General features: G+C 38.1%; 1 protein-coding gene across 1 annotated transcript in view; it reads left to right on the top strand.

Annotated features, from left to right (window-relative positions):
• TICRR (TOPBP1-interacting checkpoint and replication regulator) overlaps positions 1-18120 on the top strand; it is a 52083-nt gene that overhangs the window by 18374 nt on the left and 15589 nt on the right. Inside the window, exons 6-15 of the mRNA XM_006885225.1 lie at positions 2963-3102; positions 3863-4081; positions 5140-5291; positions 6314-6414; positions 6727-6820; positions 6911-6990; positions 7145-7375; positions 7914-8010; positions 10021-10078; positions 14998-15144. Of these exons, the coding sequence (XP_006885287.1) occupies positions 2963-3102; positions 3863-4081; positions 5140-5291; positions 6314-6414; positions 6727-6820; positions 6911-6990; positions 7145-7375; positions 7914-8010; positions 10021-10078; positions 14998-15144 (1319 nt within the window). The remainder of the gene's footprint in view (positions 1-2962; positions 3103-3862; positions 4082-5139; positions 5292-6313; positions 6415-6726; positions 6821-6910; positions 6991-7144; positions 7376-7913; positions 8011-10020; positions 10079-14997; positions 15145-18120) is intronic.

Here is an 18120-nt window from a genome sequence, read left to right as displayed (position 1 = left end):
AGGAGGAGATTGTCCCTCCTTTTCCAGCGGAGTCTCTGGTGGATTCAAACCACTAAAAAACATTTATTTTTATAAAATATATTTTCAATTTCTTTTTTTTAAACAGTATTTGGAATAAGTTGCTGATGTACAAAATTCTATAATTTTTGGCCTCGTTTCTATCACTGAGGCCCTATCCTTCAACTATAAGTCCTCCTTTATTTCCAACTTTTTGCATTCTAATCACCAATTATTAAGACATCTTTAATCAATTTCAGACTGTAGATGTTGGTAGAAATTCTCAATGTCTTTGTCTTTAGTGGGTTGGTGGCTATAGTTTAATCATAGTCATCTTCCTTGTTTCCATATGGATATTCTCCTGTTGACAGCATTGTACTTCAGGGTAGATCTTGAGATATTCCTTTTGATGAATGTGACACACTATTCCTGCTCAATTTGCCTTTCCTAGTTTAATAGACCATATGGTTGTCTGATTAAAAAAATTACCAATTCCTGTCTATTTCGGCTCACTAGTGCCCAAGAGAATTGGCCTTTAAACATTCCATTTAGTCTTTGACAACGGTAATTTTCCTAGATTCCTTGGCACATTCCATATTTCAGTTATCAATGATGTTTGCAGCTGCTGCTTGAGAGATCTTCTGACACTAAATCCCATGATGTTCTGACAGTGTTCATGTTTTCAAGGGCCCATTGTTTCAGAAGTAGATGGCTGGACTTATTTTCTGGTCTGTGTTAGTCTGAGAGATCCTCTGAAACCTGTCCATAACAGGTGACCCTGCTGGTATTTGAAATATCAGTGGCATAGCTTTTACTTATACCACCAAACTGCTATAGGATGGCAGACAGACAGACAATTGGTGGATTGCTTCATAGGAAATGAAAAAGATTCTATAAATTACTAAACTGATAAGAAAGTTCATTGGTTTATAAATAAACAAGCATAAAAAAATTCATTGATGTTCATGGATATAAAAAGTAATGTGTAAAAGTCCATGTAAAAACCTCAGAATTCAAACTCATTGCCATCAAGTTGGAACCGACTCATAGCTGACCCTCCATTGGGTTTCTGAGGCTTTAAGTTGCACAGGAGGTGATTGCCTGTCTTTCTCCCTCAGAGATGCTCATCAATTCCAACAGCCAGACAGGCTTAATCTTTGAATTAGCAGTGCAGCTCCTTAGGGACTAGTCAGTAGTAATCCTGTAGTCCATCAACAACTTTATAAAAGTTCATCATAGTAATTAGAATCCTTAGGAACAAAGAAAGTGGAAAAGTGTATTTATGTTATCAGCAACAGTTATTAAGGGTAGCAAATGATGGGTAAGTATAAAGGGCCAAGAATAAGACAGATGCACCTTCCCTTATCTGATATCATGATTTACCACAAAGCTATAGTCAATAAGTCATGAAGGCTGGACAGAGAAACCAGTGCAACAAAATAGCCCAGAAGGTCACCCACATATGAAGATAGCATTATAAATCAACAGGAAATGAGGAGACAATTCAAGAAAATGGTTCATTATCTGTCTACATGAAAAATAAAAACCAGATTTCTTCCTCAGCATACACAGAAATATATTCCCAAGAGTTAAAAACTAAATGTGAAAAAAAAAATAAACCTAAATGTGAAAAGTAAAGTTTAAAAGTATTAGAAGAAAAATTCAGATTATGGATATATTTCTTAAATAAGACCAAAAAAGGGAAAGAGAAATGAAAAGATTGAATTGATTATAATAAAATGTAAAACTTCTACATGATTAAAAAGACTAGCTATAGACAGCAATCCATATAACTAACAGAATATTAGTATCTAAATTAGTATAAAACTTCTGAAATACAGGTTAGCAGGATTCAATCTTTATATTAATTTTCAATATTGTATATACTGTATACTTTTCAACATTGCATTCTTAAATTTTCTCTTTGAAAAGCTAATTGTTTTAAAATTAAAAGTAAAATTTAAAAAACAGGCAAAACTTGAAGTTTACAACACTTAGATTAATCTGCTTCAAAAATGTTACATGCATATCCTAATGTATATTGTCCCTAATATATAATATATATTTTAATCTGTAATATAGTTCAGTTAATGTCCCCAATACATATAAAGTCTAATAGATTCTATGTATAAATTATATATATATTCTAATAGATTCACTAATATATACTCTGGCCTGTAATGTCAGTTCCACTAATGTCACCATAACTTTCTCCTCCATTTCAATTAGATGTTGTCACACAATAGAAGATATTGAAATAGAAATACTGAATACAGACATGGAAATACCAGTTTTGGAAGTTGTGCCATTTTGATAATGAACTCCAGATAGAAAAACACTTTAATAGATAATTCTTTGTCCCATTCCCTCCACTTTGCAGCAATCAGCAATTCCAAATTAGTTTAGTATAATACAAGGTAGTGGACTATAGTTCAGAAATCATTGCACTATATATACACTGTATTTTATGTCTATGTATTATGTGTATATCGGGCCTGGTTTTTGTGAAGCTCCTGAATTAAAACAGGTTTGGAAGCAGGAGTGGCATCCACTTCTGAAATAGCTTGCCTCTGGAAACTCTATGAACTTAGAAAAAAGATGAAAGTTTTTCTTGTTCACTTTCATTCTAGTTTTTAAAACATGGAAACAGAAAATAACTGGATATATCATATCACAATTTTTACCATATTAGATATACAGAATAGAATTCTCTTAGTAAAATTCAATCTTTTGTGTGATGTTTAATGATACTATGTACAAGATAGCTTTTGTCACTGATTTTGTTCAAATTAGAAATGAGGACTTTTTCCTCCTGAGAAAATATATTTTGGAAGGCATCTTGTGGGAACACCATTTGGTTAACTTTGCACAGAATAGTGGACTTTGTTGTTTTGTTTGTTTTTAAAGCAATTTAGGGGTGGGGAGTCAAAATTTTTCCCTCCTATACATCTTGGTCTGTTCATAGGTTACTACAGGCTTCCTCAGCTAATAAGGAAGAGCCTTCCAAAACGGAAAATGAACTAACACGTCACCTCTCTGAGTTCTACCAGAGAAAAACTCGGGAAGAATCTGCAGCAGCCAATCAGGAAGACAGCAAAAGGAAACGTAAGCCCCCAGAAGGCTATCTCTTCTGACAGTCGTTTTTTGATAACTGTGCATTTTTAAATGCCTACACTATACAATTTCTGAAATTAGTTTGAAATGGTAGCCGACTAAAGGCCAAATTCCCATATTTTAAGTTCAGAAATAATGCATTTGTACAATGTTTGTAAGAAATTGCCCCTTATCCTATCTGCCTAAGAACAAGCCATTTTCCTTCTTAAGTATAGTAGAACTTTAAATACAGCTTGCTATTTTTTCTGTAAATGTTTGTCTACCAACTTGCTTTGCTACTTATTATTCTACCTCAATACTTAGCAATTTATAAACTCTTCGTGTTGCCCATTTAGTTTAATTTTTTATTATAAATACAATGTACATCATGCATGTAATTTTTTTGTTTGAGTGATTTAACATAAATTTCTTATAGAGTATGAAAAACTGCCTCTTCTTCAGATTGTTAAATTGCCTGTCTTTCCTTTTTCTAAATTGTCCTTCAAAAGCGTTGCCTCACAGTCCTGTGATCATTAGGCTGTAGGATTGAGTCTGTCGCAATTTGCATTATGCACGAAACCCCTAGTTCTGTTAAGACTTTGGAACTCTAAACTTCCCTTTAAGTGTTGAGGAGTAGAAAGACGCAAGAAGTACCTAATTCAGCTCCGTCCGAGGGGATCTGAGTCATGTCAGTAACCCAGATGAAAGTTACTCCTGGTTCTGTAGACATGAAGGTTATCTCACCTTTCTTCCCATGATGCTGTTTTTGTAGGCAGTGTCCCTCGCACTCCAGTCAGGCGGAAGATGAATAGCATGTGTCGGTCCTTAAAGATGTTAAATGTCGCAAGGTTCAATGTAAAAGCTCAGAAGTTCCATCCGGATGGCAGTCCAGATGCCGTGGGTGAAAAGAGAGTTTCAAAGACAGCAGCTGGAAGAACAGCAGATAGATCAGAAGACAGAGCGAGAACCTTAAGGAGTTCTAAAGCTAAAGGTATTCTTCTAGAAGTGTATTTTGGAGAAAGACAGTAAATATTGTGATTGTGCCAGTTAACTAATGAAATTTATGATCCTGACACTAGGTGCAATTAATAACAAAGGAGAACCAATAGTCTAGAAATACTTGCTCATCCCGGGAGAAAATGGAGCAGGCTGAGAAGGTCTCAGAGGAACCGGTGGAGCCTTGCTAGATTGAGAAGAGGGAGCAAAGTTTAGATGGCCACAGAGTAAAAGGATGTTCCAGGTGGAGGGTTGTTGTTTTGTGCTGTTGGGTTGGAGCATAGCTGACCCTCAAGCTGGAAGCTGATTGTCCATCCTTGTCCTGCTGAGCAGCTGGTGGCTTCAAACTGCATCACAGCTCCTTACCGCTAGTCTGCCAGAGCTCCCTGAGTGCGGGGTTAGTGTAAGCAAAACTGTGGTGATAGACTAATCCCAGGACGGGTGGGTCAAGTTTTACATTTGGGAATAAAGAGACAGGGGTAAAGTGTTCATAAGTAAGTGGATTGTCAAGGTCTTCCCAAAATGTGCAGGGGGATTTGCTCTTTTATTTCTCTCTTCTTTTTCCTTTACCTTTTTTTCCCCACTGTGCATTCTTAAGTCACAGCACCAGTCCTGCGGGATGACTGTCAGGATAGGTTATGAACTTCAGACAGTAATGACTTGCAGTTACCTGTGAGTTCTAGAAGTTTTATGCACCTTAAGAGAGTGTCCTTTTTTCCACGTGCACACTCTTACACCAATGGAAATCTTAGATCCATAGGTGCCACTCACAGAACATGGTTAGTGTACTAGTAAAGCTTTGAGAGAATGTGGAAGAACTGCAAGGAAGGGCAGAATATCCCTGTGTTCAGGGCAGTGACGTTCACGTCATCTCTCATTCAGTTCTGCTGGCAGTATCCTTGCCCTCTGCCCACTTGGTACCACTGCCGCCTCATCCCACCAGTCATGATAATCCAGACATTGCCCAAATCTCTCCCAGCTGACAACCTCTGGCTTTGACAGCATAAGGGCTTCACCTCAATGTAATAATTTTACTTCTTTTCCCCTCCACAGATTTTAAAACTGAGGAGGACCTACTATCTTACATACATGAAAGTTATCAAAAGGCTGTGACCACTGATGAAATCTCATTGTTTACTTGTGCTCAGAATTTGGTCTCAACATTTAAAACATTCCTGAAATCCAAAGGCACCGAGGACTTGGAGGTAAGAGAGTTGAGATGTTGCTTTTTCGTAGGAGTGATGGATAGTTGGTGGCTGGCAGGTTTGTTTTGTATGTCTTGGAAAATGTCTCTTATAAAGTACTTGATTCCAAAAAAACCAATGAGAAGAGGATTTCAGATGTTGGAAATAGGATGTAGTGGACTGGCAGGCATCCAGGGGAGGGACGTGAGGGTTGTAACTGCATGGGCGTCACTGATAATGAAGGCTGTGTCCTTGTCTGAGCTGCATGTCAGTTGTATGAGTTAAATCAGTGGTTTTAAGTTGACTACATTTTAATACCACGTAGGTCTTCTGTTTTTGTGTTTTGTTTTTTTTTTTTTTTAATGAGCTGCTTTCAGGCCAATAGAAATAGATTTTTCTGTACTGGGACCTGGGCATTTATATTTTTCAAAAGCTTCTTAGGAGATTTTTATGTACCAGGAGTGTAGCAAACCACTGTGTTTTAGACTGTGCCATCATTATTATTATTATTATTTTATTCATGGTGTAAACTGGACTTTTCTATAGTAAATAGTAGTTCTTAACAAGGCTTAATCATTCACATTGTGGCCTTTTTCAAGAGTTCAGATCTGCTGTCTTGCTGTGTTTATTACTGTTCACAAGTAATTCCTTACCATGTTCTTTTTAAAAAGATAGAATATTTTACTATTTTTCATTCAAATGGAAGAAGGGACAAATTTTTAAGGGAATGTGCCTTCCTATTTTGAAAAAGTACTTGCTGTAAAAGAAATTAAAAATAACATTGTAAGGGGGGGAATAACATTGTGGCTTTGAGTTGGTTCTGCCTTAGAGTAACCCCATGTGACAGAGTGGAACTCCTCCATAGGGGAGGTTTAGCTATAATTTTGGAGGAAAAGGGCCCCAGGTCTAGAGTAGATGGGTGGGTTTGAACCGACAACCTTTCAGTTAGCAGTTGAGTGCTTAACTAGTGTGCCACCAGGATTCCTTAGAAATAATGACAGAACTTAATTTTATCTTTAATGCAATTATTTTTTTCTTTTCAGATGAAATGCCTGGATAAAGTAAAAGATAACCTCTTAAAAACTAGTAAAAGTCTCCGACAGAATCTAGGGAAAAAACTGGATAAGAAAGCCAAAGTCATAGAGTAAGTAATTACTTGAAGCCAATCTCCAAACTTGACCTGCCAACTTTAAAAGTAGGTTTCCAGTTGCTTGACAGGGTTTTTATATAGCCGAATTCCTTATGACGTTGTAATGTGCAGTTTTAATTGCCTAATAACCATATCAGTGATTTAGAGGAGGGACTAGCCCTTCTTTTATGCTGTTATTTCTTAAACAAATAGCTCTGTACTTAAGAAAGCAGCTTTCCCTGAATGGGCTAAGTGACACTTGTACTTGATCTGACTGAGTGTTTTTCATTTGGGATTTGTTGTGTTTTCCTCTCTCTCTCTTTAAAGGTGTCAGCTTCAAGTTTTTCTTCGTTTGGAGATGTGTCTGCAGTGCCCTTTACTACAAGAAAGCACAGATGAGGCGGAACAGTTAGTGGAGGAGGCAAGTCTGTAGTTAGTGTGTTGGGCTGTGCTGCAGATGCAGTCAGCTTGCCTGGGAATCTGTGGGGTGACTGTTCACAGTCTCTTTCAGGTGGCGGAGCTGCTACGCATGGTGTCTTTGACTGAGGATCCAGCATACCTAGCAAAGTTTCTGGAGGAAATTTTGGGATTGTAAGTTTGATGGCTATTCACATTAAAATTAGTTTACCAACGGCTGCCCATGACTTATCCTAGAATTATGGAGTCGTAAGGACTGCATCTCATAGGAGATAAGAGTGGGTGCCTGGTGGCTGTCCGTTCCGTAGTTAACCATTGTGTGTCACAGGTACACTGACTCCATCCCGAGGACTCTGGGAAGTCTCTACCACTGCCTCGGCTTTCAGATTCCTCAGAAGCTGGCTGGTGCCCTGCCTACAGATTTTTTCAGTGATGACTCCATGACCCAGGAGAGCAAATCCCCAGACCTTTCTGTGCCACCTGCTCACAAATCAATGCCAGCTGGCACCGAGTCTGACCAACTGGAGGAGCTTCGTACCCGATCAGCTAAGAAAAGAAGGTAGTCATCAAAGGAGTTACTCACACTGTTAGTTGTAAGCCTGACAAAGGCTGTATTTAGTCATAGTCCAATTTTCATTGTCCTTATAATTTGTTGAATGAATAGTTATCTTCCTGTCTATATAGCCAGGCAGTAGCATTCTGAATTAACACTCAACAGCTGACGTTCTGTATTTTTTAGATAATATTTAGTATCTCTTTTATAGTTCACAGAGCTTTTGCAGAAATTAGGCGTGTTGAGTTTCTGGCTCAATTTTTCATTTTCATCATCATTAAAATTGTTCATAGTTGATTTTCTAGTACTTTCTCTTGGGAGTGTATTCTAGTAGTTTTCTCATAGATTTCCCTAATTTGTGGGGGGATATAAATCTAGGCCATCCACAAGAAAAATTGGTTTTGTTTTCTTTTAAACTCTAGTTCCATTATAGTTTAACTCTAGTTCCATTATAGTTTAACTACTTGAAACCTCTGTCTAGTACATCTCTGACTTTTTTCTTTCTTTCTTTTTTTTTTTTTTTTTTTTTTTTTTTTTTTTTTAGGAAAAATGCATTAATCAGACATAAAAGCCTTGCAGAAGTTTCACAGGCTCTTCGACAAATTGAAATTCCCAAAGTGCCCAAGAAAGCTACAAAAAATGTGAGTGGTTTCCAGCAAGGAATTTTATGTTCTGGCTTGAATTGCTGCATTAAATAAAAATGTCACGTCTCTACTTTTAGGGGAGTGGATATAGAAATAAACATTTTTTACTAATGTGGATCAAACTTTAATCCAGGGAATAAAAAAACTAATTTGTTCAGAGATTAACCAAAGCAGGAAACAAATAAAACTTGAGTGAACAAATTGTTAAAAATCTTTAAGATAAGAAAAATTCATAAAACAATATGGAAAATAAGCAAAGAGGCCAGTGAAATGGAACGTGCAGTCCTACTAGGACTTTGGTTGCATTCCAGGATGTAATTTTCATTACAGTAACAACTGGACAAAGACTGACACCACAAAGGCCTGGTAGTAATTTGTTTTTTCTGTAGTTATTAAATTCAAGGATTTGAGGGTTTTATTACCAAAAATCCCCAGCTTGAATCTATTTACTAAATGGCATTAAGAGAAAAGAGAGTAAGAATGCATTGTTACTTCTAAGCTGCACAAATCAGCCATCTCAGTTTTATGAGTAATTCAGGATTACTATAGAGGTTGGCTCTGTTTTGTGGAATTTCTTTTAACGTTCCCTCTGACCGTAATACGTGAGTAAGAGACAAATTGAATTTACCTTGGAATCCTAACTATTGTTTTTGTTAGATGCCATCAAATTAGCTTCTACTCAAGCGGCCCTATGAAATTCTACCCCGTCCTACACCAACCTCACAGTCTCTGTTCTGTTTAAATCTCTGTATAATCTATCTTGTTGAGGGTTTTCCTTCTTTCATTGACCCTCCACTTTTCTAAGCATGATGCCCTTCTCTGGAGACTGGTACCTCCTGATAATAAGAACAAAATATGTGAAACAAAATTTCACCATCCTGGCTTCTAAGGAGCACTCTGGTTTCAATTCCTTCTAAGGCAGATTTATGTTGTTCTTTTGGTACTTCACGATATGTATTCAGTATTCATTGCTGACATTGCAATGTAAAAGCAACATTTCTTCCTCTGTCATCATTGTCTAACTTTCAAAAGCATAAGAAGCAATTGAAAACACCATGGCTTGGGCCAGGCACACTTTAATCTTTAAACTGATAATCCTTGCTCTTTGGCATTTTAAGGCGGTCCGTGACAGCAGTTTGCCCAATGGAATACGTCATTTGATTTCTTGTCTGCTTTCTGAAGTGTTGATTATAGATCCAAGTAAATGAAGATCATTGACAATTTCAGTCTTTTCTCCTGACTAGACAGTGTGAGATCCAAAATGAACAGCTAGTGGGTATTTGCCTTGCTTCCTCATTAAATTTTAGACTCTTTTAGAGCTTTTGTTTTAGATGAACCAAGAATCCCCTCAGGTCTCTTGCATGGAAGAAGAGAATTCTAGTACTGAACCACTAATGTCCCATTAAAGCCACTCTATAATTCACATGGCTGGGTTTTCCCTGGGATTTCTTCTGTTTAATTAAATCTCATATGCCTTTCCATCTGTTCTTCAGAAGTAATCACTGACTACTCCATATGGTGTATCTTCTAAACCAGGTCCTTATATACCAGTATGCGTAAGCAGACATGTACACAACCTCCTTTACACATACAACATATATACGCACAACTTTTATTACTTTGAAGTGGCAAACCAAACTGCCTTTGCTTATTCTACTCTTGACTCTTTCTCACATTCTCTACATTGTAGCCCTTTTTCTATATTAGTCTCTATTATTCTATGATCCTTTTAAAACTAGTACTGGACAGATCTATCAATTTATTCATTGGCTTGCTCTTTTTACATATTTAGGATGCTTGTTATTTTGTATTTTATAATATTGCAGCAATGAGTCTACTGTTCATGTAACCTGTACTTATTTTTGTAGGTTTTACAACTGTGTATCAACTACAGATTCCTACAAATAAAACGACAAACGTCAAAGGATTTCTTAGGATGTGTTTTTATTTTTATTTTAAATTAATGCCCTTAAAATTTTTCTTACCAGATTTTCTTCATTTTTTCAGGAGAACTCTCACTCCACTCTTCAGCAGCCTCCACTCCCTGTGAAAGAGAGAGTACAAGGTATTGTTTGTTTCTTCAGTATAAAGATTTAGTCATCATAATGATCAATTTCTTTAGGCTGCATGTATTTAAGCAACTGTATATGGTTATAAATTGTGGTTTAATTTTTGGTTAATAAGATACGTGCAAATAAGGAAACAAGATATTCATATGGTCTCCACAGATTTCTACAAAATAACTCATATGAGATCTTAAGACACAAATAATCGAATAAAAGATGAAATGGGCAACATCACAATAGAACCAAGTAAAATAAAAAGACTAACAATGGAATATTAAGAAAAACTCTACTCAAACAAATATGAAAACCTAGAGGAAAAGGATAAATACTTAGAAATTCACGATCTGCCTAAACTGACACCAGCTGAAACTGATCACCTGAACAGACCCATTACAAAGGAAGAATTTGAAAAAGTAATAAAACAACTTCCAGCAAAAAAAAAAAGCCCTGGACTAGATGGTTTTACAAGTGAATTTTATCAAACGTTGAGAGAACTGTCACCAATTCTACATAAACTTCAGAAAATAGAAAAAGATGGAATTCTCCCAGTCTCATTCTATGAAGCAAATATATCCTTGATACTAAAGCCAGGTAAAGACACCACCAAAGTAGAAAACTATAGGCCAATATCTCTCATGAACATAGATGCAAATACTCTGAATAAAATCCTGGCCAATAGAATCCAACAATACATCAAAAAAATAATTCACCATGACCAAGTGGGATTCATAACAGGTATGCAAGGATGGTTCAACATAAGAAAAATAAACAGTAATTCATCACATTAACAAAGCACAGAATAAGAACCACATGATCCTATCAATTGATGCAGAAAATGCCTTTGACAAAATTCAACACCCTTTCCTGATTAAAACACTCAACAAAGTAAGATTAGAGAGGAATTTCTTCAACATAGTAAAAAGTATATATGCAAATCTGAAAGCCAACATTGTTCTCAATGGAGAGAGACTAAAGGCATTCCACTGGAACACAGGAACTAGGCAAGGATGCCTACGATCACCTCTCCTATTCAATATGGTATTGGAAGTAAATTGGCAAAGAGGAGGTAAAGTTATCTCTATATGAAAATGATATGATAGTATACTTAGAAAACACTAAAGACTCAGCAAGAAAACTACTGGACATAGTTGACCAACTCAGCAAAATGGCAGGATACAAGATCAACATACAAAAATCAATTGGATTTCTTTACAGTGAAAAAGAAAATACAGAACTGGAGCTAAGAAAAGCAATACCGTTCACAATTGCTAATCACAAGATTAAATACTTGGGAGTAAATCTAACCAGAAACACAAAGCATCTATTCAAAGAAAATTACAAAACATTACTGTAAGAAACAAAAAGAGACCTTGAGAAGTAGAAGAATATCCCTTGCTCATGGAGAGGAAGACTCAATATTGTGAAAATGGCAATACTACCAAAGGCAATTTACATGTTCAATGCAATCCCAATAAAAATACCAATTCCATTCTTCAACGAGATGGAAAAGGCAATCTCCAATTTCATTTGGAATGGAAAGAGGCCCTGAATAAGCAAAGCACTCCTTAAAAAGAGAAACAAGGTAGGAGGCATCTCACTTCCTGATTTCAAATCCTACTACACTGCCATGGTGGTCAAGACAGCATGGTACTGGCACAATGACAGACACATAGATCAATGGAATAGAGAATCCAGAAATCAGCCATCTACCTATGGTCAATTGATTTTTGACAAAGAGATGAAATCAGTTAAGTGGGGAAATGACAGCCTTTTAAACAAATGGTACTGGCAAAATTGGAAAACTATCTGTAGAAAACTCAAGCAAGATCCACACTTCACTCCATACACAAAAACCAACTCAAAGTGGATCATGGACCTAGTACTAAAACCAAAGACAAATAGACATTTCATTAAAGAAAAGCTTAGAAGAACTCTAGAAATCCTGATCCACAACATAAACAGTCTTCCAAGCATCCTGAAAAATCTCCAAATAGGAGAGGATAAAATAGAAGAATGGGATATTCTAAGAATCAAATCCCTTTGCACATCCAAAAACTTCTCCAACAGGGTAAAAAGGGAAGCCACAGACTGGAAAAAGTATTTGTTAATGACATATCAGATAAGGGACTTATATCCAGAATTTATAAAATACTCGAGCACTACAACAAGATAAAGGTAAGTAATCCAATTGAAAAATGGGCACAGAATATGAATAGAGACACTTCACCAAAGAAGACATTCAGATGGTGAATAAACACATGAAGAAATGTTCAAAATCCCTCTTCACCAAAGAAGACATTCAGATGGTGAATAAACACATGAAGAAATGTTCAAAATCCCTAGCTCCAAGAGAGATACAAATCAAAACAACTATGAGATAGCATCTCACTCCAGTAAGAATAGAAAATTCAACAGAGCAGCAAACAGCAAATGTTGGTGAGGTTGCAGAGAAACTGGAACTCTTATTCACTGTTGGTGGGAGTGTAAAATGGTGGCAGCCACTATGGAAGGCAGTATGGTGCTTTCTCAAAAAGTTGCAAATAAGGGAGCTCTGGTGCCCTACTGGCAAGAAACTGCACTGCAATCCCAGAGGTACATGGTTCAAATCCACCAGATGCTCTACTGGAGGAGGGACAATCTCCTCAGGTACCAGTCAGATCCAATTAGACGGTACACACACAAAATAATAAAAATTTTTTAAAAAGTTCCAAATAGAAATACCATTTGACCCAGCAATTCCATTATTTGAAATATACTCCAAAGAAACCATAACTTCTACCCAAGCAGATATATGGACACCCATGTTTATTGCTGCTTTGTTCACAATAGCAAGGAGTTGGAAACAACCTAAGTGCCCATCAACAAACGAATGGATAAAGAAGCTGTGGTATATTCACACAATGGAATACTACACTGCATTAAAAACAAAGAACTCATGAAGTATACAAAATGGATGACCCTGGAGGACATTATGCTGAGTGAAATATCTCAGTCACAAAAGGACAAATACTGCATAGTGCCACTGTTAGAATGGGACTGACATCAGGGTTGGGGGTGGAGACTGAGAAAGAATAAATTAAAAATTTGAAAGACAAAAAAGGTGAAGAAACTTTTAGATGTGTTCAAGTGAGAGAACGGTTTTATGTGGAACATGTTTAAGCCTGCAATGACATGTTTCATGTGATCCTTGTCTGGGTTCTAAATATGAGGATAGGGAAGTTATAAAGCATATCATTGAAATAATTAGAGAAAATTGAATATAGATTGTATGCTAGATAATATTATATCAATGTTAGAAACATTTTGTAGTATAATAATGACATTGTGGTTCTGTAGGAGAATGGCTTGTTCTTCAAAGATACATGTTAAAATATAGAGAAGTCAAAGTATAGTATATGTATAAAAAGAGAACTGAGCTTTCTATGAAGATGGCACCAAAAGTGAAGAAGGAAGCCCCTACCCCTCCCAAAACTGAAGCCAAAGCAAAGGCATTGAAGGCCAAGAAGGCAGTCCTGAAGGGCGTCCACAACAAAAAAAAAAAAGATCCGCACATCACCCACCTTCCAGAGGCCTAAGACGCTGAGACTCCGAAGGCAGCCCAAATACCCCAGGAAGAGCGCTCCCAGGAGAAACTAGCTTGACCACTATGCCATCATCAAATTTCCCCTGACCACTGCGTCAGCTATGAAGAAGATAACAACACACTTGTGTTCATTGTGGATGTCAAGGCCAACAGCACCAAATTAAACAAGCTGTAAAGAAGCTCTGTGACATTGATGTGGCCGAGGTCAGAACCTTGATCAGGCCTGATGGAGAGAAGAGGGCCTGTGTTTGACTTCCTCCTGATTATGATGCTTTGGATGTTGCCAACAAAATTTGGATCATCTAAACTGAGTTCAGCGGTCTAATTCTAAATATAAACTTTTCTCACACACACACACACACACACACACACACAAAGAGAAGTGAGGGGACAAATGTAAATATACTGTTGGTGGATTTTGATGAATATATGTTCATTGTAGTTTTTGAAACTGAAGATATTGCATATTTTTTTTAAAAAGTTGGAGGAGAAAGTAACTAATTGACCATGACATCTACATCATAAGTAAGTGGCACAGGCATCCTAAGTCAGGAAGCAGGACCTCATGTAATGAGGAGGAACAAACTGATTTTTTGAAGCTTTGATATGATACATTTTACTGATGTCCTTTACATTAACATTTATATCACTGGTGGATAAACATGAGTACTTGTCCCAGTTTGTAGGTCCTAGTTTATTCGGTTTTGGTTTCGGTTTTTTTTAAATTAGTAGCTCACAGGAGAATTCACCTTTGGTGAATTTTTGAGTAGCCTTCTCTAGACCGTCTTGTTTAAAATGCTACCCTGCTAGCTAACTCTTTTTATGATTCTCAGCTGTGTGTCTCCTAAGTTTGGGTCTAAATGATCATAGAACTCATTCATTCTTTGGAGTCAGGAATAGACTTAAAAAGAACCTAGAAAATTAGTAAAATGATTCTAAGAAAGAAATGTGTGGAATTGACCTTCTATACTTATGGGTGTGTTGAAAACCAGCTTGCCAAGATGTTTCAAGGTGAGAAGAATAATTACACTAGGATGTATTTAAGGACCCTGCTGTACACATTCTTCCTTAAGATTATACCCATTTTACAATGACTCAAGCTCTTTATTTAAGTGATGTGAGCATTCCTTGTGTTCCAGAAAAGTTAGGTTTAATTGGGTTTGAAGAGGTAAATCATTTTAATGCACCATGGGAAAGAAAATCTTTTGAGATGTGAATATAGAGGTCAGTCTCTCGAATAGATTCCTACCACAGTGTTTCATCTTGGCAGATAATATGTTTTCTCAGATGTGGCATTTGTTAGTAATAACGTTTAGCTTTTTATGACAATTTCAGAAGTGACCAAAGTTCGAAGAAATCTCTTCAACCAAGGAATACTTTCTCCTTCAAAGAAATCCTTAAAGCGGGGGTTGCCTCGAAGCCATTCCGTGTCAGCTGTGGAGGGCCTGGAGTATAAACCTGAAAACTTCAGGAGGGCCAAAGGTACTGTATTTTAGGAGCACCGAGAGCAGTGGCCTTTCAGGGCCAAATGAGTTGCCAGACTTTTTTTAAGAAGCTCATTTGGTATCGTTCTGTTTTCTTGTCTCCTCTTTGGTTGCTGTCAGGTAATTTTTCTCTTGGGATTTCTCTGCCTTGAAGTGAAGGAAAATGCATGAACTCCTTGAAGAAAATCCACCACCTTCTTACGTCAGTCCCCTCTCTTCTCTCCTGATCTCTTCCAGCTTCCTTTCTAGCTCCTCCTCCTGACACAGCTGTAGGCCTTTTACAGGTGTAGGATTTTTCATCTAATCACCATGGAGAAGTAATGTGCGATAAGTTATCAATATGAGAGGATAGACTTCTGAAAGGCTGTCTCTTATCTCTATTCCCTGCTCCTAGTGTGATGTAAGATGGGAGTGCAGAGCTTTTAAGCTGTGTTTCACTGGAGAGTTCGCCTCTGTTGCAGACTGACCCCTCCAGTGGGCCCGTGAGGTCTGCAGAGGCTGCACCCCCAGACGGGCCTGTACCCTGCAGGACCTTCACCTCACCGCTCATCAGCTCTCAGGCAGGGGTATCTGAGTCTTTCAGGAAATCTCTAAATATATCCTTTTTTGTGTTGTTTTACATCTTCAGATAGGAATATGAGTGATATGGACTACTTATTTCCTGTTGTGAATGAATTAGAAAATGGAAATGAATGTGTCATAATACAAAGAAAATCTTTCAATGTTGTTTAGTGCTGGCTATTGAGGATTTATAGGGTTCTAAGATACAGTCTACCCTTTTTTGGGGAGAAAAAAACAAAAGACCAGTATGAAATTTAGCTCAGTTGTTGAGAAGAATGGGCCATTCCCATTTGCTTGGCTAATATCAGAATCACCTGGGGAACTCTCTTCTTATTTAACCATTATTTTGGTACTTTACACCCACCATTTAACAGTTTCTATACATATCCTTTAAGAAGCCCTGGTGACGTATATAATGTGTTGTGCTGAAACGTCATGTTCAGATCAACAGCAGCTCCAAAGGAGAAAGACAGGCCGTCTCTATGGTAAAGATTTAGGGCCTCAGTAGCCCCACAGGAGGGTCACCCCGTGTCAGCATTGACTTAGTCGCAGTTTGGGTGACACCAGTTACATTTCTCCATGGTGTTTCAACAGTCTTATTGTTTCCATGCTGACTATTCTGTTTCCCTTTATGTAGGGTCTCTCGCCTGCCCCCAGTGGAGCTCTCACACCACCAACCAGAGGCAGGTGTTTGGGACCCATCGGGCACTGTGAAGGATCAAGGTGGACTGTCTCCCATGTGTGCGATTCCAGCCTCTGAAGGCTGCCTGAGGGTCAGCAAGGCATTAGCTCCAGCCCAGAGGCGATGAGCTGAGCTCTCCTCTCAGTCTTTCCCTCTTTGCTTTAGGATAAATGTTGGCAGTTCGATTTCATATAATTTTTTAAGAGTGAATAGTAACTAGTGATACTGTTCTTTTTAAAAAAAAATTTATTATTTTGTGTGTGTGTACCATCAAATCAGATCTGACTGGTACAGAAGGAGATTGCCCCTCCTTCTCCAGCAGAGCATCTGGTGGATTCAGATTGCTCCCCTCTGAGATTGCAGTGCAGCTTCCTGCCACTAGGCCACCAGAGCTCACCAATATTGTTCATTTTATGAGCCAGCCTGCTGTTTAAAAAGTGACTTCCTAAAGGTTTCAGTTACATATGTAAGGGTGTCTCAGGTGACAGTCTCAAGGGCTCCTCTCTGACTCTTGGTCCAGTAGATCTGGCTTTTTTTTTTTAAGACATTTGCATTTTGATCCCATTTCTTCCTGTTCTGTTTGGGACCATCTCTCATGTCAGGTCAGAACAGCCAGCAGTGGTGCCCGCGTGCAGTTCACAGGGCTGTCGGGCCTGGAGTGTAGTTTCTTCTCTGAGTCTTTGTTTCCCCTTTTTTTTGCTCCAGATGAATAAACATCAACAATGGTGGCTTGGGTGGTTGCTCACAGACCTTAAGACCCCATTTACTACTCACCAGGGGGCTCTGGTAAGGAGCTGTGCTGCCAGCCCAAGAGCAGGCTGTTCAAATCCACCAGCTGCTCCATAGGAGAAAGATGGGCATTCTCCTCCCATGCCGTTTACAGCCTCTAAAAACCCACTGGAGGGTCTGCTCTGAGGCGGTTCTGACTCGTGGACACAGCAGACATGCAACTCACCACACCAGGATGTAGAATATAAACTTTATGAACAACATGATGCTAGTTGACCTGGTTATCTCACAAGACTGGGGTCTTAAGCCTTGAACCCAGTAACCTCATCTCATAGCCACCTGGGAAACTTTAAAAAAAATAATACAAATTCTAAGTCTCCATCTTCAGCAATTCTGAGTTACTGGATCCTAGGATAAGAGCAGGGATTCTGAATTTTGAAAACTCTGTACATAATTCTGAGTCACAACCACCTCTGGGAATTACTGGAAGTTTAAGGAAAGACTAATCACTAAGGCCTAGAGAAGAGAGGTTTGTTTGGTGTTTTTTTAACCTCAGAATTAATAACATTTTGGGCTGGACAATTTTTGAGGAGCCCTGATGGCATAATGTTTAAGTGCTTGGCTATTAACTAAAAGGTTGTTGGTTCAAACCTCCTAGTTGTTCCATGGGGAAAAAGAGGTGACACTGTGTTTCTGTGAAGATTAGGCCTGGAAACCTATGGAACAGGTCTTTCCTGTCCTGTGTTGTTGTTGTTGTTGTGTACCATCGAGTCAGAAGCGACCCATAGCAGACCCACCAGTGGGTCTTCAGATCCTGTAAGTCTCACAGGAATTGATTGCCCATCTTTATCCCACAGAGCAGCTGGTGGGTTTGAACCATGTACCTTGCACTGGCAGCACAGGGGCACTTAAAAGTCACTCTCTCACCTTCATTGTTGTTGAGTCTAAACTGACTTGTAGCTAACCATCTCTCAGGTTTTCAGAGACTATAACCCACACAGG

This window comes from Elephantulus edwardii, unplaced genomic scaffold (genome assembly GCF_000299155.1).
Source record: "Elephantulus edwardii isolate Elephantulus edwardi_28Jun2011 unplaced genomic scaffold, EleEdw1.0 scaffold00041, whole genome shotgun sequence".
Classification (NCBI taxonomy): domain Eukaryota; kingdom Metazoa; phylum Chordata; class Mammalia; order Macroscelidea; family Macroscelididae; genus Elephantulus; species Elephantulus edwardii.
The sequence above is the reverse complement of the archived record's forward strand: the minus strand, read 5'-3'. Positions and strand labels throughout refer to the sequence as shown.